This window comes from Myotis yumanensis, unplaced genomic scaffold (genome assembly GCF_028538775.1).
Source record: "Myotis yumanensis isolate MYYU_CA2020_CCGP unplaced genomic scaffold, mMyoYum1.0.hap1 SCAF_1, whole genome shotgun sequence".
NCBI classification, from domain to species: domain Eukaryota; kingdom Metazoa; phylum Chordata; class Mammalia; order Chiroptera; family Vespertilionidae; genus Myotis; species Myotis yumanensis.
Genome location: NW_027223752.1, coordinates 207,191,594 through 207,214,028, shown reverse-complemented (window position 1 = coordinate 207,214,028; position 22,435 = coordinate 207,191,594). Strand labels below are relative to the sequence as shown.

The following is a 22,435-nucleotide window of genomic DNA, read 5'->3' as shown; positions in this document are numbered from 1 at the left end:
CACATCCTCAGCAACACTTGTTGGTTATTTTATATTATTTTATTTTATTCCATTTTATTTCATTTATCCTCACCTGAGGATATTTTTCCACTGATTTTTAAGGATAGTGAAAGAGAGAGGGAAAAACAGAGAGAAACATCAGTGTGAGAGAAACACATCGATTGGTTGCCTCCTGCAAGAGCCCAAACTAGGGCCCAAGCCAGGGAGGAGCCTGCAACCGAGGTATGTGCCCTTGTCCAGAATCAAACCTGGGATCCTTTGGTCCCCAGACTGATGCTCTATCCACTGAGCCAAACAGGCTAGGGCAGTTAATTTATTGATGATAGCCATTCTGACAGGTGTGAGGTGATATCTCATTGTGTATTTAAATTGCATTTCTCCAATGATTAGTGATGTTGAGCATTTTTTCATATGTCTATTGGCCATCTATCTATATGTCCTCTTTGGAGAAATGTCTATTCAGGTTCTCTGACCATTTTTTAAAATTGGATTGTTTGTTTTTTCTTTTGGTAATAAATTATATGAATTTTTTTCATGTTCATTGCAGCATTATTTATAATAGTCACGATATGGAAGCAACCTAAGTGCCCATCAATAGACAATTGCATAAAGAAGATTATATATATATATATATATATATATATATATATTTACACACACATATGAATATTACTCAGCCATAGAAAGAATAAAATCTTGCCATTTGTGACAACATAGATGGATATAGAGGGTATTATGCTAAGTGAAATAAGTCAGACAGAGGAAGACAAATATCATATAATTTCACTTACATGTGGAATCTAAAGAACAAAATAAACGAACAACCAAGACAGACACAGACTCATAGATACATAGAACAAATTGATGGTTGCCAGATGGTAAGGCGGTTGAGGAAGCTGGGTGAAAAAGTTGAAAGGATTAAGAAGTACAAATTGGGCCCTGGCTGGTGTGCCTCAGTTGGTTGAGCGTACTCCCATGCACTGAAAGGTCACTGGTCAACCGATTGATGCTTCACTCTCTCTCTTCCTCTCCCTTCCTCTCTCTCTAAAGTCAATAAAAACATATTTTTTAAATGAAGTACAAATTGGTAATTACAGAATAATCATGAAGATTTACAGTACAGCATAGGGGATATAGTCAGTAATATTGTAATAACTATGTATGGTGCCAGGTAGGTACTAAACTGATTGGGGGATCACTTCATAAATTATATAAATGTCTAACCATTATGTGGTACACCTGAAACTAATATAAAATAATATTAAATTTTAACTCTAATTAAAAAAATCAAAAAGGAAAAAGAAAAACAGCTTAGGTCTCTAAAAAAACACACCCAAATTTTAATTGCAGCAGTTTCCCCAGCATCGCACCCCAACTGTTGTTTTTTTGCCTGAAAAGCCCTGTCTCTGTAAAATTTGAAGACACTCAAAGGCATGATCACAGATGCTGTTCACCGATTGCTTTGTTCTTTCACCAAAAAAGTTCCCAAACAACATGAAGTCAGCTACGACAGAGAAGCCCAAATGAATTTCTGAAGATCCGGCTAGACCAGGCAGACAATGAGAGAGGATACAAAAGAGCATGTTGTTGTAGGCTCTACCAACATATTCATCTACTACACTTTACTTTTGGTTGATCTTTGGAGTCAGGAATGGAAGATTTCTCCACAAGACTTATGGAGAGATGTTTCTAATGAGCCCTAACGTATTTGTGATGAGTTTAAGCTCTTGAATTAGCTTCTGGGATTAAAATCTGGATCCACTACTCATTAACTATAATTTTGTACAAATAAATTAATCTGCCTAAACTTTAGTTTTCTCATCTGTAAACTGGTGATAATAGTACCTAGCTCATAGACATACATTATGAGACATACATTAGATAATAGATATACTAATATAACTGTAGTAAGTACTCTGCCAAGCAAAGGGTAAGCTCTTAATAATTATTGATTATTAGTGTTGCTATTATTATTATTTATATTAATTCAATGAAAGGAATATGGAGGTGCCACTGGCACATAAGGTGAGGGCCATTTAGCAGTGACTTGGCCAGAAATGAGACTTAGAGTCTCCTTCTTTCTGACAGACTCAGCTTCAATGCCTTGCCAGGCATCCACCTGGCAGTTTGGGAGGGCCACTCGGCCTTCACCAACATCACCTGGCAACTTTCCCCAGTGCCAAACCCTGTGTTAGCAGAGAACACTAAGTGAGCCGGTTGCCATATCAAGCCTTGATGTGACTTCTTCAAAGCCTTTCTCAGAGACCACTCTGTTGCCCCCTCAGATGGAGGGAAACAAAAGGCCCACGGGCCTTTGGTCATTTATGGCTGCGGCTTCCCACAAAGGTCCTTCTTCCTGTGGAGCCCAGAGGCTGCTGAAACTACCATAAGCTCAGCCTCTTGATCCATCATCATGGCCCAGCTAATGATCTGGCAGGAAAAGATACCTGCCCTCAGTTCCCCTGGGGCAAATTCACAGTAATTTATGAGCTGGCAGAGCACCCCTTCCTCACGACTTAATATGTTTAGCAGCTAATTACATCTGTGTAGGGATTACACTTTACATTGTGCAGCTCTACGGAAACAAAATCGGGCTTCCCCGGGTCCCCTTAAACGGCGCCTTATCTCTGAGAGGGAGATCCTTATCAGGCCATATGTTAGAGGGCCTGTGCGTTTCCAGATGACCCCGGGAAAGTCTGGGACCTAATCAGTCTGCAGGCTGAAGCAAGCTCCAACCTGATCCAGCCAAGAGGCCAAAGCCAAGGGAGGAGGTGACCCCTGCCTTCCATCCTCCATAAACCTGCCAAAGGCTGAGCCTGCACAGGACGACCCACGTCATCTCCTCCTCCCAGGTGACCAGGACTTCCTGTGTTGACCTCCATGCAGCGTGGAGCTTGAGTGTGCAAATCCCCGGGCATTATGGGGCCCCTTATCCCAAGTCAAAGGGAAGTTTTTGCTTTTTCCAGGACTCTTTCGGTAGTAACACTTGGCTAGCTACAGCCTCCAACTCTGGAGGAAACAAGTAAATGCAATGGCTTCCTTTTGCTCCGATGGCAAAGTAGGCCCCAGCAGGAGAAACAATTTTCTCAAGGCCAGGGAGATTCCCAGCTTCAGCAGACACTAAACACACTCCTTCCCTTGGGTTCTAACAATTCAGTTAAAGATCTTGTCTTAAGGAACTCCTTGGGAGGGGGTAGGGTGGAGGGGGAGAAGGGGTTGTGGGAGAGAGTGCAAAGAACAGGAAATGTTTCCCGGTGTGAGAAGCCTTAGAGCCAGAGGGCCCTGCTGTAGCTTTGCAGCCTGTGACTCACGAAGGAACTTCCCTGCTTAACCCAGCCTGGACTCCAGCTCCTTGGTCCCTGTGTCTCAGAGCCTCTTCCTGTCTCCATTCCGCCCAGACCCCTGAACAAAGCAGAAGTCTGGAGTCCACAGCAAAGACTGAAATGTTGTGTATACATTTGGGCGTCATCTGTGGAAGCAGCTATGTTGAAAACAAAAAAGTAATTTCCCTGCCCTCAGAAGAACTTGGTGAGCATTTAGAAACACCTACTTTAACCATTTGAGACTGAAACCTTGGTTATCACCTCTTGAAAAAAGAAAAGTAAACATAATACATTCCTTTTAATTGGTTCATAATAATAATAGGTAAGGCATTTGTTGAGCGCACTGTCCCAGGCATTGTACTAAGCAATTTACATCCATTAAAGCAATCCTTCAACAACCTTATGAATGTGGAAACTGAGGCTCAGAGAGGTCAAGTAAGTTGCACATGATCACCCAGCTCCAAACATGGATCCAGACATGGTTATGTCTTACTCAAGAGCCTACTTCTCCATCTCTAATATGCTGGGATGAAAGGGAACTTGGAGACTACCTGGTCCAGCTGGTGCTCTGTTTCCTTAGCTCCTTTCAACTTCTTAACTCCTCTCCTACAACCTGACAGAACAATCTTTGCTTACTCTAGGGAAGGAGGAATCCATGGGTCACAAAGACAAGAGAACCTGATTCAGAATCAGATGATCCAGGGTCTGCCACTCTCATGGTTTCTATCTATTGACCTAATTTGCCCTTTGGGAAGACAAAAGAGAACAGTACTTTCCATGGAAGCCTCTTCATTTATTTGGCATATGCCTTAAATCTTCTCTAGCCTATCCCAGTTTCCCAACCATTCTTTCTGTAAGACCATCTGGTCACCCCCCTCCTGGTATGCTGCAGTTTGTCAAGTTATCTCTTAAATGTGGTTACAAGAATGGAGTGACAGAATTCAAGTGGGTCTGACCAACTTGGAAACAATGGGGCATCTTCCTTTCCCTTGATCTCCACATATTTATCTTGTTACAAAGCTTAAAATTTCCCTCACCTCTTTGGAAAATACCCTGAAAACACAGTCAACAAAAGCCCCTGAGTTTTTGTGCTCTTGCTGGTGCATAGGACAGCAGACTAAAATGCCAAAAATCAACTTGCTAAGAGGCAATTGGCTGAAATTCTATTTGCCAAGTGGCCAATTTTATTGTTGCATTCCAGAAATATTGAGTGCCTACTATTGTCAGGCACTGTCTTAGGCACTGGAAATTAAGGGTGAACAAAATAGACAAAAATTCCTGTCTTGATGGAGCTAACATTCTTAGTATAATGGAATTGCTCCAGACACTTCTGAGTTTATTCTTTTGAATGTGATTTTAACAATGCCTCAAATGGCAAATAAGCCTTAATTTTACATTTCTAGCAATTGGTAAGAAAAAAAATCAACATTTCATATTGATGTGATTGGTGTGGAATTTCCATGTTAATGGCAAATATATAATATAATCTTATGCTGAAATTTATGAATTTGAATGAATCATTGACAGTGGTTAAATATATTCATGAGAGATTTCAATCTTTTGAAAAATGAACATTCCATAAAATTCTGCTTGGAAGACAGATGGAGAATCAGTTCATTATAATTACACAGAAAATTTCAATACAAATTGTTGTAAAGTTTATAAATAATTCTTAACAATCCGGTGAGGTTGAAACGGCCCCAGTGAGGTGGGATGGCCCCGGTGAGGTTGAAACGGCCCCGGTGAGGTGGGACGGCCCCGGTGAGGTTGAAACTGCCCCGGTGAGGTCGGGAGGGCCCCGGTGAGGTTGAAACGGCCCCAGTGAGGTTGGGACAGCCCCGGTGAGGCTGAAACGGCCCCGGTGAGGTTGAAACGGCCCCGGTGAGGTTAAAACGGCCCCGGTGAGGTTGGGACGGCCCTGGTGAGGTTGAAACTGCCCCGGTGAGGTGGGACGGCCCCGGTGAGGTTGAAACTGCCCCGGTGAGGTCGGGACAGCCCCGGTGAGGTTGAAACGGCCCCAGTGAGGTTGGGACAGCCCCGGTGAGGCTGAAACGGCCCCGGTGAGGTTGAAACGGCCCCGGTGAGGTTAAAACGGCCCCGGTGAGGTTGGGACGGCCCTGGTGAGGTTGAAACTGCCCCGGTGAGGTGGGACGGCCCCGGTGAGGTTAAAACGGCCCCAGTGAGGTTGAAACTGCCCCAGTGAGGTAGGGACGGCCCCGGTGAGGTTGAAACAGCCCTAGTGAGGCTGAGATGGCCCCGGCGAGATTGGGACTGCTCCAGTGAGGTTGGGACAGATAATGGGGACCAGTATAGACTGATGAACAGGGGTAGATGCAGAGGCAGAGCAACATTGAACAGACTGTCAAACTACAGTGGGAAGCCTGGGGAGGGTTTGCGGGGTGTGGGGGGGGGGGATTAAGAGATCAACCGAAGGACTTATATGCATCCATATAAGATTAACCAATGGTCACAAGACACTGGGGGGGGGGGGGGGGTTAGGGGCCGAGGGAATGTCAAGGGGGGTAAAAAAGGAGACATGTAATACTCTTTTTAATACTTTAAGAAATAAAAATTATTTAATAAATAAATAAATAATTCTTAACAATTTGGGTTTATTGATGAATTTAATGTTATTCATTGGGCAAACTGATCATTTGACAAACTGATTTTTGGCAAATTGGTCATTTCCTAATTGATCTTGGCAAACTGATATTTGTTAGTTAAAAGCCATTGCTAAAGCCATCATGCCCCATCCCAAAATTTGTGCAAGAAATCAAATTAATTTGAGTCAAACTTTGAATCCTGATCAGTGAGCTCTTTATTTCTTTTATTTATTAAGGCATAGTTGACATACAACATTATATGGGTTTCAGGTGTACAACATTTATGTACCTTGAAAAGTGATTACCATGATAATCTATTAACCATCTGTTGCTGTACAAAGTTATTACAATACTATTGACTATATTCCCTGTGCTATACATTCCAACCCTATGAGTTATTTACTTTATAACTGGAAGTTTGTACTTATTCCCCTCCCCCCATTCTCTCATAACCCATCCTCTCTGGCCACCATCAGTTCATTCTCAGTATCTATGAGTCAGTTTCTGTTTTATTTTATTTGATTGTTTTGTTTTGTAGATTTCACATAGAAGTGAAATAATACAGTATTTATCCTTCTCTGTCTGACTTATCTCACTTAGCATAATAACCTCTAGGTTCATCCATACTGTTCCAAATGGCAACATTTCATTCTTTTTTGTGGCTGAGTAATATTCCTCATGTGTGTGTATCACTTTTTCTTTTAATTCTTTATTGTTTAAAGTACTACATATGTCTCCTCTTTCCCCCATTGACCTCTCCCCAGCCATCCCCACCCCTCAGCACATGCCCTCACCCCCGTAGCGTCTGTGTCCAGTGGTTATGCTTATATGCATGCATACAAGTCCTTTTGGTTGATCTCTTTCCCACCTCCTCCCCCGCTTTCCCTCTGAAGTTTGTCTGTCTGTTCACTGCTTCTCTGTCTCTGGATCTACTTTTGTTAATCAGTTTATGTTGTTCATTATATTCCAAAAATGAGTGAAATCATGTGATATTTTTCTTTCTCTGACTGGCTTATTTCGCTTAGCATAATGCTCTCCAGGTTCATCCATGCTGTTGCAAATGGTAAGAGTTCTTTCTTTTGTACAGCAGCTTAGTATTCCATTGTGTAGATGTACCACTATTTTTTAATCCACTCTTCTGCTGATGGGCACTTAGGCTGTTTCCAAATCTCAGCTATTGCAAATTGTTATGCTATGAAAATAGGTGTGTATATGTCCTTTATGATTGGTGTTTCTGATTTCTTGGGATATATTCCTAGAAGTGGGATCACTGGGTCAAATGGGAGTTCTATTTTTTTTTGGGGGGGGGGGGAGTTCTATTTTTAATTTTTTGAGGAAACTCCATACTGTTTTCCACAGTGGCTGCACCAGTCTGCATTCCCACCAGCAGTACAAGAGGTTTCCTTTGTTTCTCCACATCCTCACCAGCACTTGTCGTTTGTCGATTTGTTGATGATAGCCATTCTAACAGATGTGAGATGGTATCTCATTGTCATTTTGATTTGCATCTCTCACATGATTACTGACTTTGAGCATGTTTTCATATGTCTCTTGGCTTTCTGAATGTCCACTTTTGAAAACTGTCTAACTCCTTTGCCCGTTTTTTGATTGGATTATTTATCTTCCTTTTGTTAAGATGTATGAGTTCCCTATAAATTTTGGAGATTAGGCCCTTATGGGATATAACATTGGCAAATGTGTTCTCCCATGCAGTGGGCTTTCTTGTTGTTTTGTTGGTGGCTTCTTTTGCTGTGAAGAAGCTTTTTATTTTGATGTAGTCCCATTTGTTTATTTTCTCCTTAGTTTCCATTGCCCTAGGAGCTATATTGATAAGGATATCACTATGACATATGTCTGATATTTTGCTGCCTATGGATTCTTCTAAGATTTTTATGGTTTCCTGTCTTCTGTTTAAGTCCTTTATCCATTTTGAGTTTATTTTTGTGTATGGTGTAAATTGGTGGTCTAGTTTCATTTTTTTTGCATGTATCTGTCCAATTTTTTCAACACCATTTATTGAGGAGACTGTCTTGACTCCATTGTATGCTGTTGCCTCTTTTGTCAAATATTAATTGAACATAATGACTTGGGTCAATTTCTGGGTTCTTGTTCTGTTCCATTGGTCTATATGTCTGTTCTTGTGCCAGTACTAGACAGTTTTGAGAACAGTGGCTTTGTAATATAGCTTGATATCTGGTATTGTGATTCCTCCAACTTTGTTCTTCTTTCTCAAGATTGCTGAGGCTATTCGGGTTTTTTTTACTCCATATGAATTTTTGGAGCATTTGTTCTAGGTCTGTGAAATATGCCATTGATATTTTAATGGGGATTGCATTAAATCTATAGATTGCTTTGGGTAGTATGGACATTTTAATGATGTTGATTCTACCAATCCATTAACATGGTATATTCTTCCATTTGTTTATGTCTTCCTCTATCTCTTTTTTCAATGTCCTGTAGTTTTCTGAGTACAGGTCTTTTACCTCCTTAGTTAAGTTTATTCCTAGGTATGTTAATTTTTTTGGTGCAATGGTAAATGGAATTTTTGTTTGTTTGTTTGTTTGTTTGTTTCTCTTTCTGTGAGTTCATTATCTATATATATTATAAAGAGCCAGGGGCCATCACATCTGAAACAACCGAACGGATGACCGAACAGGCTGAGTGGGGTGACAAGGCTGGCAGGGGGGCTAGTGAGGGACAACCAAATGACTGAACAGCAGGCTGCATGGGGCTACCAGGCCGGCAGGGGGGTTAGTGAGGGATGACCAAATGACTGAACAGGAGGCTGTGTGGAGCAACCAGGGCAGCAGGGGGGCAGTGAGGGGTGACCAGGCCAGCAGGTGGGTGCAGTTGGGGGTGAGCAGGCTGGTGGGGGGGGGGGGAAGTTGGGGGCAATCAGGCCAGTAAGGGGGGGCAGTTGGGGATGAGAAGGCTGGTGGGGGGCAGTTGGGGGCGAGCAGGCTGGCAGGTAGAGTGGTTAGGGGCGATCAGGCAGGCAGGAAGGTGAGCGGTTAGGAGCCAGCAGTCCTGGATTGCAGGCCCTATCCGAAACCGGCAGTCAGACATCCCTTGAGGGGTCCCAGATTGGAGAGGGTGCAGGCCAGGCTGAGGGACAACCCCCAACCCATGCATGAATTTCATGCACCGGGCCACTAGTTGTTTAATGACATGCTATTTAGCCGCAAAGTGTTTGAATTTGTATGCTTGTTTTTATTGTAATTTTATTTCTAATATTATGCCATTGTGATCTGAGAAGATGCTTGATATGATTTCTCTCTTCTTGAATTTGGAGAGACTTTGCCTGTGTCTCAATATGTGGTCTATTTTTTAAAATGTCCCATGTGCACTTGAGAAGAATGTATATTCTGTAGCTTTGGGGTAAAATGTTCTGAAGATATTGATTAAGTACAACTGATCTAGTGAGTTGTTAAGAAGTTCTGTTTCTTTGCTGATTTTTTGTCTGGAGGATTTATCCAGTGATGTCAATTAGTATTAAAATCTCCTACTATGATTGTATTGCTGTTGATCTCTTCCTTGATATCTTCCAGAAGTTTTTTGTTTTTTAATGTATTTGGATGCTCCTGCATTGGGTGCATATATGTCTACCAGAGTTATATCCTCCTGTTGTATCAATCCCTTTAGTATTATGAAGTGGCCTTCCTTATCTCATCAGGGCCTTCACTTTGAGGTCTATTTTGTCAGATATAGGTATTGCTACCCCAACTTTTTTTCATTTCTATTAGCCTGAAAAATATTTTTCCATCCCTTCACTTTCAGTCTGTGTGAGTCCTTTGTTCTGAGGTGGGTCTCTTGTAGACAGCATACAGATGGGTCATGTTTTCTTATCCATTCAGCCACTCTATGACTTTTGATTGGAGCATTTAGTCCATTTATGTTTAAGGTTATTATTAATAGGTACTTGTTTGTATCCATTTTTATTCTTTATGCCTGTGTTCCTTTTACCCTTTCTATTTCTTCTTTTTGCAACAGTCACTTTAGCATTTTTTGCATTGCTGGCTCGGTAGGGCTGTCAAGCGGGCCAAGGTGGAGTGGGCACTGGTTGCTCTGGGTCACACAGTCTGTGCTCTCCCAGAATGGGGCATACTCTGGGTTGCTCCAGGTTGCCCTGGCAGCAGGTCCCAGGGCTTGGGGTGGAGTGGGTGCCGGGTGGCTCCGGGTCAGACTAACAGCATGATTCTGGGGTCCGGGGTGGTGGTGGGGCACAGGTTTCCCCCTGGCTTGCACTCACTGCGGGGTCTTGGAGCTGGATCCTAGGATGCTGGGTCCCAGAGGGCTGGTGAGAAGGCCTGGTGCAGAAGCTCACTCTGGCGGTGCATGCTCCCTACAGATGTCTGGGCTGTATCACATATTTTTTTATCTAGTTATTTATCTATGGACACAGGTTGCTTGGCTATTGTGAAGATGCTGCAATGAACATAGGGGTGCATATATCTTCAAATTACTGTTTTTGTTGTCTACTGATGGATACCCAGAATTGAGATTGTTGGGTCATATGTAGTTTTATTTTTAGTTTTTTAGAGAAACTCCATACCATTTTCCATAGTGGCTGCACCAATTTGCGACCCTGTGTCATACCATATTCTTCCCAGTCACATGCCATCCAGCACTTTGTGATGCTGAGAATCCTTACACAAGTCTTTAAGCTTAATGGACTAGGGAGAGCAGTAAGTTTCAGCTTAAACTATGCAGTCTTCATATATTATCTCCAATTTAATGAGATAATATCTGAGGAGTGCATAGCTTAATGCCTGGAATATGGTAGATGATCATTGGTTCTCTGTCCTTCAAGCTGCTCAGGTATCAGTGATTATAGAGCTTCTTGCAATGTCTATCACCATGAAATATAGAAACATAATGAAAGTTAAATTCATAATATATATTTATCGAAAAACTCTATTCTGTTGTGATTAAGCCTGTGCTAATATATGTCATCCAAAATTATTACTCATTGACACCTTTTTAAAATGAAAATTATCAACAAATTCTGTAAGATCTGACTCAGAGATGGTTTCTGGCATGGTATCCTCTGGTCTTGCTACTCAGTTAAAGAAGCAATAAGCTGTCCTCCAGTGCAAAAGACCACAAGAATAAAAGCTGAGCAGAACACTGAAGTTCACCGATGAGTATGGGGATAAGAAAAGAATGAGGATCTTTCTCTCTCTTCATGACAGGTCCTCAAGGCAATTTTCCAACCAAATCAGACAGGGGAGGGAGGGAAAGCAAAGCAATAAATCATGATTTATCCATGATGATTGAACTAAAAGAAAATTCATTTCTATTGATTTGAAGTACAGTCTGCTTAAAAGATCCTCAAGGTGGTTTACAGAGGATCGAACTTTGATTTGTGAAAAGGATGTGTTGGAGAAACGTTGCATGGCACATGGTAACATTTTAAAATGACCAAGGAGAAGTCATTATGCAAACCAATCCCTACTAAAGAACTCCTTGTAAAACTAGTGGCAATGATGGAATTTATTCTTTCTGTGCTTTGGATTTGCAGCCACTGGAAAAGTTTCAAATGTAGACTAGTAAGTCAAGGACGACACTATGTTATTTATGATAAAACCAAAGATTCCTTCTGTGTTGCCATACAACATGTGCCAACTTGGGATTCTTCTGGAGCACTATCAGAATCTCATCTTGCTTTACATCTTGCTTTGCCACATAAGGCAAGCCAGACAAAAAGAAGCTAATTTCCTCAACCTTCTGTGAGATGGCTTCTTACTTGCATCCTGACCCTAAAGTGAGATTAAGTGCCGGCATGGTAGAATCTATGTTTTACAATATCTAGAAGGGTTCTTGAACTCAGATCTTTATTCAAGAATGATTGAATAAAGAATGAGTCAATAATGAGAACTATGCTCAATCATTGATAAGATGATAAGAATATGCAGAGTTCTGAAATAAAATTGGCGTTTTTCTTCTCCAGAGTTATGTTGCTAACCCTTAACCCGTGTAGCTAAGGAAATAGTTTTGACCACTGCTTGCTAAGGTGCCTGGCACATAGTAAATGCCTAACAAACACTTGTGAAAACCATCAGTGAGGATCCTTTTATGTATCCTACTCTGGCTTGGTGCACTGTGCTGCCTACATCTTGCTTTAGGGTGCCTATTTTTTAAAAAATATATTTTATTGATTTTTACAGAAAGGAAGGAAGAGGGATAGAGAGTTAGAAACATCGATGAGAGAAACAAGGATCAGCTGCCTCCTGCACACTCCCTACTGGGTATGTGCCCACAATCAAGGTACATGCCCTTGACCGGAATCGAACCTGGGACCCTTGAGTCCGCAGGCCGACGCTCAAACCAGTTAGAGCTAGGGTGCCTATTAATTAACTGAGTTAATATTAGTAAGTTTTTCAAAAGAGTATTTGGCACATTGTAAGCATTTTGTAAGTAAAATTGAACATAAACAAACAACAAACAAACAAAATATTACTCACTTAAAGTTTGCTATTCAGGGCTGAGTCTTTGGTATTTGGTTCTATGGAAGGCCTTGCTTTTCCCAGTATGTGCTGCAGGGTCCTGTCTGCTAATTTTCTTGTTAACCTGGGGGATGAACGTGGGGCGTTTTCAGTCATTGTATATCCAGCTTGAATTCTCTACTTGGCATCTGGATTTTCATTTCCATTTATGTTCTCTCTGTGGCAATGAGTGGAATGTTTTCGATCCCCTTTGTCAGGATAAGTCATTTCAGCTTAAAGAGATCACCCACACAGCACAGCGCCAGGCTCCCATTAAACCTCTCCTCGGAGCAGCAGTTAAGAGGGCTCTTGGTGAGTCATTCCACACCCATATCCTGTGAGCTGCGCAGGGGCCGAGAGTCCAGCCGTGAGAGTACATTCAATACTAAAGAACTCAACCCACTTTCCTGAATTTATTCCCCCAAAATGTTACTTTCTGAAAAAGGGACAGCACACGTAGAGCAAAAAGAATGGGTCGAAACTAGAGCAAAGTCCAGTTTTCTTATTCCCTGCCATTTTCCTTTTGCAATGTATCTAAAAGCTGAGAGTGTCAAACAATAAAGGTAGGAGGGCTCGCTGTCACCAGCTACAGGTAAGTACACTGAGCACAGGTTCTCAAGTACCTGGACTAACTGATGGGTGGGGCCAAAATAAACAACTAAACCATATATTTCTATTCTTTCATTTTTAAACAAACTAACTAACTAAATGAGTGACACTGTTGAATTTAATGCTGCTGTACAGTTTTCTAGCAGTTATATAAAGGCCTTGTGTTGTATTGTGAAGAACGGTACAATTAGAGGTCTTCTCACTAACATTCACTTGATATTAATCACAGTTTACTGTAACACTTGTCTTATCAGTGGTCTTCCTTTTTCTTAGGGAACTTTTTTCCTAACTCAGCATCCTTATCTCTGAGCCAGACCTCTGCTGGGCTTGTATGTCCTACGACTTTCCCTCCAGAATGTCAGGCCAACTTGGCTGTTAAATTTCTTTCTGGGTTGCTCTTCCCAGATTCCTCTACTTCTCTTCATTCAAAATAAAGTAAATTACTCACCTAAGATCATTTTGTAACACCCCCTCCCCTCCAAAAAAGAAAGGGGGCTTAAAATTGCTTTCACAAAGACTGCCTAGATTTTCACTTATGTCTAAGCCCTGACATGGAAGAGATTCATGTAGCAAATGCAATGTTGTAAGAAGAGATGAGAACCCCCGCTTGAGCCCTGCTCACTACACACCCAGGAGGGCATGGCCATGGCTTCTACTGCCATTAAGGGAGAAGAGCATGCAGATGTGGAGAGATGTATGGAAATCACTATTTCAAGGCTTTAGCTTCCTGGCTTTACCTGCATTTTATCATCTTGGTGAACCTTATCTGAGTAAGAGGCAGAAAGAAAGACAAGCTAAAGGAGACAGGGAAATTGGGTTCCGTTAACTACAAAGTTGTGGCTTTGAGATTTTTACTTTTCTTCTTTCCTTTCACTGAAGAGGACAAAAAAAATGTGCATTAATAGGAAAGCCTAGTCCAGGAGTAATGGACTTAAGTAGAACTCTCATTTTCCCTGTTGATGTGGTTGAGGAGAAGGGCTGTTGGGGGTGGAGGTGAAGGTGGAGGTTGTGGAGGAGTAGAACAGTGCAAAGAGAGAAACAGAAGGTGAAGGGACAGAGGAGTTTGAGAGGAGGGAAAGGAACAGAGCAAGTAAAGGGAGAGAGGAGAGAGTATCTAGGGGAGACAGTCCTGGCCTCATCTAAAACACAATTAAAGCTTTGAAAATAGGACCATGCAGGAAACACATACGAAAGTCACAAAGTTCTCTTAACACATGGGGTGAATGAGGAGAAAAAAGGAGCTAAGAACAAGGGGCGTGGAAGACAGAAGAGAGAGGAAGGAGAAGGCCAACCCTCACCTCCTAATCATTCTGCCCGAGGCGCTGGAAGTACTTCTTTATAAAGTGTGAAGTTTTAACTGAATCCAAATTCCTGGCATTGGAAACAGTGCCAGGGTCCGCTCATGAGAAACAAAATCTCTTTTTCCTAAAATGAAGAAAATTCTGTTTTTCTCGGTGGCCTCCTCTATCATAAATAACCTAGGCTCTTCTCCTATTCGCTTACTGGATGACACTGTAATAACGCAAGAGGAGAGGACAGGCCTGACCTACAGTTTCACAACATCTGTCAGAAGACCCCAATCCACTAACCCCAGACAACAGCCCAATCTGTAAGTGCTGTGCCCAGGAACCACACATCCATAGCCACCCTCTTAACCATAAAGTTGTGCAGAATGTCTCAGGGAGATGATAGGGTTGAAAAGTGCTGCAATGTATATTTTCCCAACCCTGGGGGGGTTGGAGGGGAAAGAGGAATCTATAATTATAAAAGCATAATATGCTAATTAGACCGGACAGCCAAACAACCTTCCAGACTGGGCCTCTAGTATTTAATAAATGGTGCTGCCATTGTTGACAACTGCTTTAAGAAAACAAAGCTAGACCCCTATCTCACTCCATATACAAAAATAAATCCCAAATGATTTAAATGTGTAAAAAAATGAAAATTTAGAATTTGGGGTTATTTTAGAATTAGGAAGACCTTCTTTAATAAGATTAAAAAACCTAGAAACCATTTTAGAAAGATAGGCATATTTGACTATATAAACAAGATCTTGTATAAAATCTTGTATCACAAAGAATAGGGATACTCATTGATGTCAATTACTTATTAGATAATTCCACTTACTGAATTCAGGCAAAATCAATCATTGGAAATGACATTATTGGATCTGATGTTCTGACACCATAAGTCTAGAGTAAAATATTATGGAAGACTATCCATATTCCCCATGCTTCCCTGCACTGCTTGGGTCTGGCCACCTATCTCGGGGCCTCTCACCCTCTGATTTTCATGGTTGGCCACAAATACTGTTAGAGAACTCAGCACATATATCTCCCAGTCCATATTTTCAGATTCCCAAAAGTACTTGGAATACAATGAGAGTGCACATGTGCGTGAGTTATCTGTGTCCTGAAGAAGAAGAGGGAGGGTCAGGAAGAAGTATGTGCCCTGAAAATAGTTAGGATAATATTATAACATTGTATGTTTTTACTAAGAATACATTTATTGGTTTATAAAGTATATAAACATTTTATGAAAATATCCTTTATAAGAAGAATAAGGGAATAAGTAAAAATGAAAAACCACCACATAATAATTAGGTCTGATTCCACTTCTTCATTTCAGAAGTGAGAGAAATGATAGATACAGTCAACCTTGCAAATGGATTCCTTCAAGTTTTTCAGTGTCTTTTTTTTAATATATATAAAATGGCATCAATTGCTGAAAGCATTATGACCTTTGTTATGCTACATACAGATACAAAATGTGAATAGTACAAAGTTCCCTATATATAATATAAGGTTTTAATATATTACATTTGTTTCTACATAAACAGACTATAAATATATGTGCCATAGCATGTTAGAGTCACGGTTCCCAGCATCTCACACTATGGTACCAAATGAAAAATACATTTTGTTTTTTAAGAAGGCAACAACAAGGGCAGAAACCAGTAGAAATAGCTTTACATGTTAAAAGTCTACACAATACAATAGGTGTTATAACTTTGGCTATAAAATAATTTTGAAATCTGACTAATAATTATTCAGAGAGTGAACAAACCAAATTAGCGTTGACTAGAGTGTAGAGGCCAAATTACTGAAACACTGACTAGTCGGGGTGAATGGGAGGGGCGGGGGGAGAGAGGAACAGAAGGGTAAACTCCTTTCTGAGGCCTTGACACCACAGCTTGACACTGAACCTGCTGCATTCAGGCTCGGGCGTATCACGTCGGGACAGTATGTGAGTATTCATCCAGAAGAAACTCGAAGCTGGTCTGTACAGTCAGAATTCTTCAACACGACAGGGGGCCTCTTCTGAATGTCCTTCCTTTGTGGTATCTGAATAAAGGATCAGCCTGGGAGACAAGGAGCCAGAGCTGCATCATTTCCTTCCTGGGGCTTGGCCAAGAGACACGTAAGAGTCCGGAAGGAACTCTCATTAGGAGTCGGAAACAGCACAAGGAACTCTCATTTAGCCCAACTGGGGAGAGCACGCAACCTTCTAAAACCAGTAAGTTCATCTGAAGCCTTTACATTCCCTTGCAGACCCCATGCTCACCTCCACCAGAGCCAACACAATGCATTTGCAGGCTCCAGTAGGCTCTCAAAGCAAGCCGACATCTTCCTTTCTATCAGTCCAAACCCCACATGTAAGACTTGGCTCAGGACCCACATCCTAAACAAAGCTTCTCAGATGGCCTCAACCCTAACGGTCTGTCCCATCTTCAACACCAAAAGCACTTCCACTGCCTGGATCAGCTCTTGTTTTACAGAGGTGTCAACTCCCCAGGTATGGCTACTTCTTGGAGGACGAAGCCATTTCTTGAACTTCTCCTCTGTTATAACCTGGGGGAGACCCACAACACGGAGCATCATACATGTTTTTTAAATGAATGAAAAAGAGAATAGGGTCAACACTGGGAGAAGACACAACACATTCTTGGGTCACAGGCATCTTGTCAGGAAATGCCTAAGGGCTGGCTCCCTGCAGTCTGAGGTCCTTTTTTTTAAAAAATGAAAATCAAATGTAGCTACTTCCTGGTGGTGGAAAGAACAACACTTGAAAATCTGAGCAGCACCTCGCATGTGATTTCCAGGAGTAGGGGATTTGGGTGCCTCCTTTTAAACAGGAGGAACGCTCAGTGCGGTCCCGGAGTTGGGCTGGAGAGTCTGGGCTGCACTGCCAGCCTGCGGTCCAATCTCCATCAGCTTTAAAAGTTCCGCCTCCTCGCTGGAGTATGCGGTGGTGTCCGTGTCATCTGAGTGATACCCAGACTGGTAGCCACTGGTCTGGTTGGAGCCTTCAGATGCCACGGACTCCTTGCTTTTGCTGGGCATCAGTCCGCTGTGGAAAAAATGGCAACTGCGTAAGTTGGCAGAGAGAAGGCAGTTCTTTGGCTTCTTCCCCAAACCCCATTACCACCCCCATGTGGGCTGTAATCTCCCTGGAGACACCAGCCCCTATCTCTCCCACTTGTTAATCAACATATCAGGTTTACTCAGACATTGTCTATTTTCAGTACTAGCATGAATTTGTCCTTGCAGATAAGTCCTCTTATTCAGGTCCGAATCTTTCAAGCCTGAGATGAGATGAAAGGCAGTCTCCTGACTTATGCAAAGGCTCCAACCAATGGAGCATTTTTATGGCCTTGTGGAGTGACAGGTTTATATACAATGATAGGAGCCAAAGGGACTCTTTCGTGATATAAAAGGAAATTGGGATGTTCTGAAAGTCCACTTGTGCTTTCCCCACACTGTCAACTAGGGAATTACAAGGCATGTGTATGGTGTCAATAGAGTTCTCGAGCAGCATTAAACTTTAATAACTTGAAGTGTGTGTGTGTGTGTGTGTGTGTGTGTGTGTGTGCAATCAAGTCAGACATGTCAGAAACTGCTTTTTTACTCATCAAAATCACATTCTTTGGAAGGACTGAGGACCTGGATCACTCAGCAGCATGAAGAGAATGTTTTCAATGGTGTAGAATCATGACAGATGATAATTATGTCAAAGCTGAGACGTGTAGGCTATGTTGACCTAAAATGTCAAGATTTACATTTCTCAAGCCATTCTGAGATGTGGGTTTTCCCCTCAATAAGTGCTTTACCAAATTATTCATGTTAAAAGTTGCAAAATGGATTTTATTAACTCCGTGCTCGTATATGGCATAAAAGTGATTTCAAATCACTAGAAATGCAATTTTTTCTTTCAATCCAATCCCAATAAAATAAGTTTAGTGTCTCAAGCAATGGCATGGTAACTGGCACATAGTTATTGCTGAATAAATATATTTTGAATCAGTGAATAAAACATGATTGGCTCTCATAGTTTCTTACCTTGGCCTTAAGGCAAACAAAATAGCACAATTGCACATTTTAATGTGTGTTTTTTTTAACATGAACATCACTCAATAACCCAGGGGTGTTCCCATTTTATACAACAGATTATAAGTAGATAAAAATCTTCTCTATTCTTTCTTAGAATGAACCCACTAGCAAATAAATAACTACTCTGCAGCCTATTATTCTTTTAAATACCGATTTTCATTTATCTGTTAGGCACACCTATGTAAAACAACTACAAGTTCCTAGGGAACTACATGGAGAAAAGGATATTCAAAACAAAAGTTAGTATTTTTCTCGCAATTATGTAGGCAAACTCAGCCAATAATAGTTAAGTATCTTAAACAAATTGATATTATCTTATTTATATGTAATGCTTCTTAAGAACAGATGCACCATTTATATACAGGTTTGAAAATTCTTCAGAGTCCACAAGATTTTAATAATGACCTCTTTGTGATTTAGCCAGTACCAGACAAATCTTCTAAAAATCCTCTAATTTATTTCAAATTCTTTTTTAGACTTATCACTTATTTTAATTGTTTTATTTGTTTAAATTCTTTATTATTTAGGTTGATGCAAATTTTCCCAACCAACAAAGACACAAATCGTGAAAACTCTGCACCTACATTGAAAGTTCTAGACTCCTGCCTACAATGCCTGTTGAAATTTGTCATTTCTATTTGGCTGAACCTTACCTAAACGACGGAGCTAATTTGTTTCTGTCTTCCAAGGTTTTCAGCTCTTCTGATGCAAGAACCATACCACTGTCCGTTTGGTTGTCCTTTTTAAAAGACAATGAGATGCCACAGTTGATTGAGTGTGTACACTGACCTACCACTTACTTAAACCGATTTCTTAACCCGTTTATCAGACAACATGCTCCAATGTTCTGCAGAGGGAGGTAAAGGTGTCATAGCCAGAAACTTTGCAAGCTGAAAGAGGGAGCAACTGCATCCTAGAAGTAGACCCAGACCGGGAAAAGGAGAAGAATTTAGGAAAAAGAAGCTGAGGGGCCCATTTCCATCCCTCTTTTTCAGTGATACTATTTACATTTGACTGTAACTGGGCATGAAGGTGGAATATCTTGAACCTTGAGCCAGGAGCTTTACTTATAGAAAAAGCAAGGAGGCCTAAGTTTCATTTCAGTAGTGACCCCATGACACAGACCCTCAAGGAAAGCCTTATAATGAGCTTCCAAGACTCTCATGCTTAGGCTAATATTTATTTAGCTAATGTTTCGTCCTTTGTATTATTTCTAAGACTATTTTTAAAAGATGTACTTACATCTGGGATTACTTTTACTACTGGTTCTTCCAATGGGATGTCTTCAAATGTTTTTACACTCACAGGCCGGCTCTTTCGCTTACTGTTCTGCAGATACTGACTGTAAAAGAACAAATATTTATATTTTAGTGGTGGTATATTTGGCTACAGATACCATAAGTGATACCTAAATTCATTATCTTTCAACCACAAGTTTAACCGTGACCTTCAAAACATCCTTTGGAAAAGAAAAACAAAACAAAATCTTTCTCTGCTAGCACACATTAAAGGCTTAATTTCCTGTGAAAGTCCATTTAAAAGTATAATCTCACTGAGGGGCCCAGATGAGCCCCTGTTCCTTTGAATTATACTTCTGAGGTCCAGGGCTGGCCTAAAGAGAACAGCAGCAAATTAAGTGATCAACTGCCTTCTGCTTGGCTTCCTCGTTGCATGCAACTGCTCCAGTGAGTTCTCGCTGTATCAGAGAGTGTTTCACAGCTTCCTGGCCATGTTCTAGGAAAATGTTTCTAGATAATGTCTACAGAGCAAACGTCCAATGGAAGATGGGTAAGGGAAACGCCTTGAGATGTCACTATAGGGTGCTGAACCCAGCAGTATCGGAAGATAATCACTTATGTCTACATATAATAGCAGCTTCGTGTGTAGACAGGGGCAGGCTCAGTCTCACTGTCCCCTATTTCCAGCCCTCAGAGTTGCCGGTCTTAGGAAAGGGCAGTGATACAAGAGTCATGAGATATTTTGTCTATTTCAAAGTCTACGCAAACTTGAAAACGTCATAAATATTTCTATGCCTCTGTTGCTTCATCTTTAAAATGTATTGGCATAGCCTTCCCTCCATCAATCAAAAAGATGAATAAGGAGGATGAATGAGGTGGTAAATAATGGTACATGGTAAGTGTTCTTAGAAAGAATGATGGTCTATTAACCAAAGCTTCTTTTCCTCCTTTGTATTCAAAAGGGTGCCAGTTTCCCTCAGGAGCCCAAAGACTGGGACTTGTCAGACAACATCTCCCGTGTCCAGGGGGTGCTCCTTCCCTGCCTTGTGACTTTGGGTGAGTCTGAGCCATCTGGTTAACATCACTGACAGCCTGAGTGGTGAGCCAGGAGAGCCCTTTTCGCAGAGAAGGACAGCAAATTCAGTCTTCACTCTCTTCCTAGCGTGCTTTCCACCATAGGCAACCGTCTGGATGTACTAACTTGTGTTTCCTTATGTTTTCTGTGAATGAGTGGAGTGAGGACTCACTTGGGCCAAAGGAAGAGAATTGAAACCGAGTTTCCCTCTCCTGCCCGAGGAGGCTGGTTCTTCCTCCTACAGAGAGGAGCCAGTGAAGTTCACAGTGACATCCTCACTCAGGAAACTCCACAAGAAACAAGACACGATATACATGGAGACAGAAAAAGCCCCCTTCTCCTAAGTTCAGTCCCAAAAAGTGGCAGTTGCTCAAAACAATTGGAAGCATAGTCAACCATTCATTCACTCGCTCATTCAGGAATCCCGTCATGTGCCAGGCACTGTGCTAAATGCTCCTCAACCATCGTCATGTGGCATCTTCACAAACAGCACCTCTCTCTAGGGTTGAGGAGGGTAAGACCAGAGCCAGTGACACCAATGAGGGGGCAATCCCACTCATCTGGGAGAAAGAAGAGGAGCCTAAAGAAAGGTGACACTTACAGGATTGGGAGAAGCGGACAGATTCAAGAGATATTCAGGATACAGAATCAACTAAAATTGGTGACCTTGGGCAATAACGCCGCTTCCTTAGAAAGGGCAGCTCCTTGACTTCTGAGCCCAGTAACTCCAAAAGTTGATGGCCCTTCACAGTTACAAAGGCATTTTCATGGGTATTGCTGCATTTTCTCCTCCCAAAACTACAGAATAGGTTGTGTGTGTGTGTGTGTGTGTGTGTGTGTGTGTGTGTATTTCCCATGTGGAGAGGCAGCTAAGACTCAGGGAGGAAATGGCTAGAACTGGGATTCACACTTAGGTATTAGACACGAAAGCCCACGTAGGTGGTATGTTTTTGTTGTTGTTGTTGTTGTTGTTGTTGTTTTTGTTGGCTTTTTTTGTTTTGTTTTGTTTTACCCTGCTCTACGTTAACTCCCTTGGAAAAGTACCAGGAAGGAAAAAGAAGAGATCAGTACAAATAATTGATTGTTCAGGTTTTTGTTAAGCACCTAGGATGTGCACAGCACTGCTCTCTCCCATGTGTGGCCAGACTGTGTGATGAGACTTGGTGGGGAGAAGGGGTCTGTGGGGTATAAGATAGACAAAAGATGGAAAAAGGACAGTTTTGCTTCAAGCTGTCTAAAATCAGAGCCAAATTCAGAAACCTCTAGTTAGCAGACTGTCCCAAGCATCAATCTTCAAGGAACATTTAGTCATCACCAGCAATTAACCAAAATGAAGAAGATGCTGTGTGCCAAAACCTTTCTCTGTGAGAGAACTGAAAAGAAATCTTTGATAAGCTGCTTGGAGTGGGATGTGAAACTACCAGGGGAAATGATGGAGCAACCGCAGATGGTCCCCAAACTGCCTTCAAAGAAAGATGAGTGCAATTAATATGTGTTTTCTTGCAAGAAGCATGCAAACCCGGGGCCAGAGCTGATCCGCAGGGGAAACAAGAGACAAAGCTAAGTCTAGCCACCGGTGGTCCTTCCTCCCCACCCTTCCCCCGCACACCTCTCAGCCTCTCTCTAAATAAATGCTGAACACATATTTTTAACCAGGCAGCAAATCATGAGGTTGGCTCCCACAGTGATGCCTCTGTCCAGCTCTACTTATA

At 41.7% G+C, this 22,435-nt stretch overlaps 1 protein-coding gene across 4 annotated transcripts in view; it reads right to left on the bottom strand.

The window, feature by feature from the left end:
* Positions 1–15,489: 15,489 nt before the first annotated feature.
* Positions 15,490–22,435, bottom strand: part of KDR (kinase insert domain receptor) — a 42,297-nt gene continuing 35,351 nt past the window's right edge. For 2 of the 4 annotated variants that reach the window (XM_070396503.1, XM_070396487.1), the window contains 3 exons: positions 19,653–19,752; positions 19,064–19,149; positions 15,490–17,388 (listed from right to left, as the gene is read on the bottom strand). In XM_070396503.1, the coding sequence (XP_070252604.1) occupies positions 17,148–17,388; positions 19,064–19,149; positions 19,653–19,752 (427 nt within the window). In that variant the 3' untranslated portion in view covers positions 15,490–17,147. The remainder of the gene's footprint in view (positions 17,389–19,063; positions 19,150–19,652; positions 19,753–22,435) is intronic. The other 2 variants (XM_070396495.1, XM_070396512.1) reach the window with 2 other exon arrangements.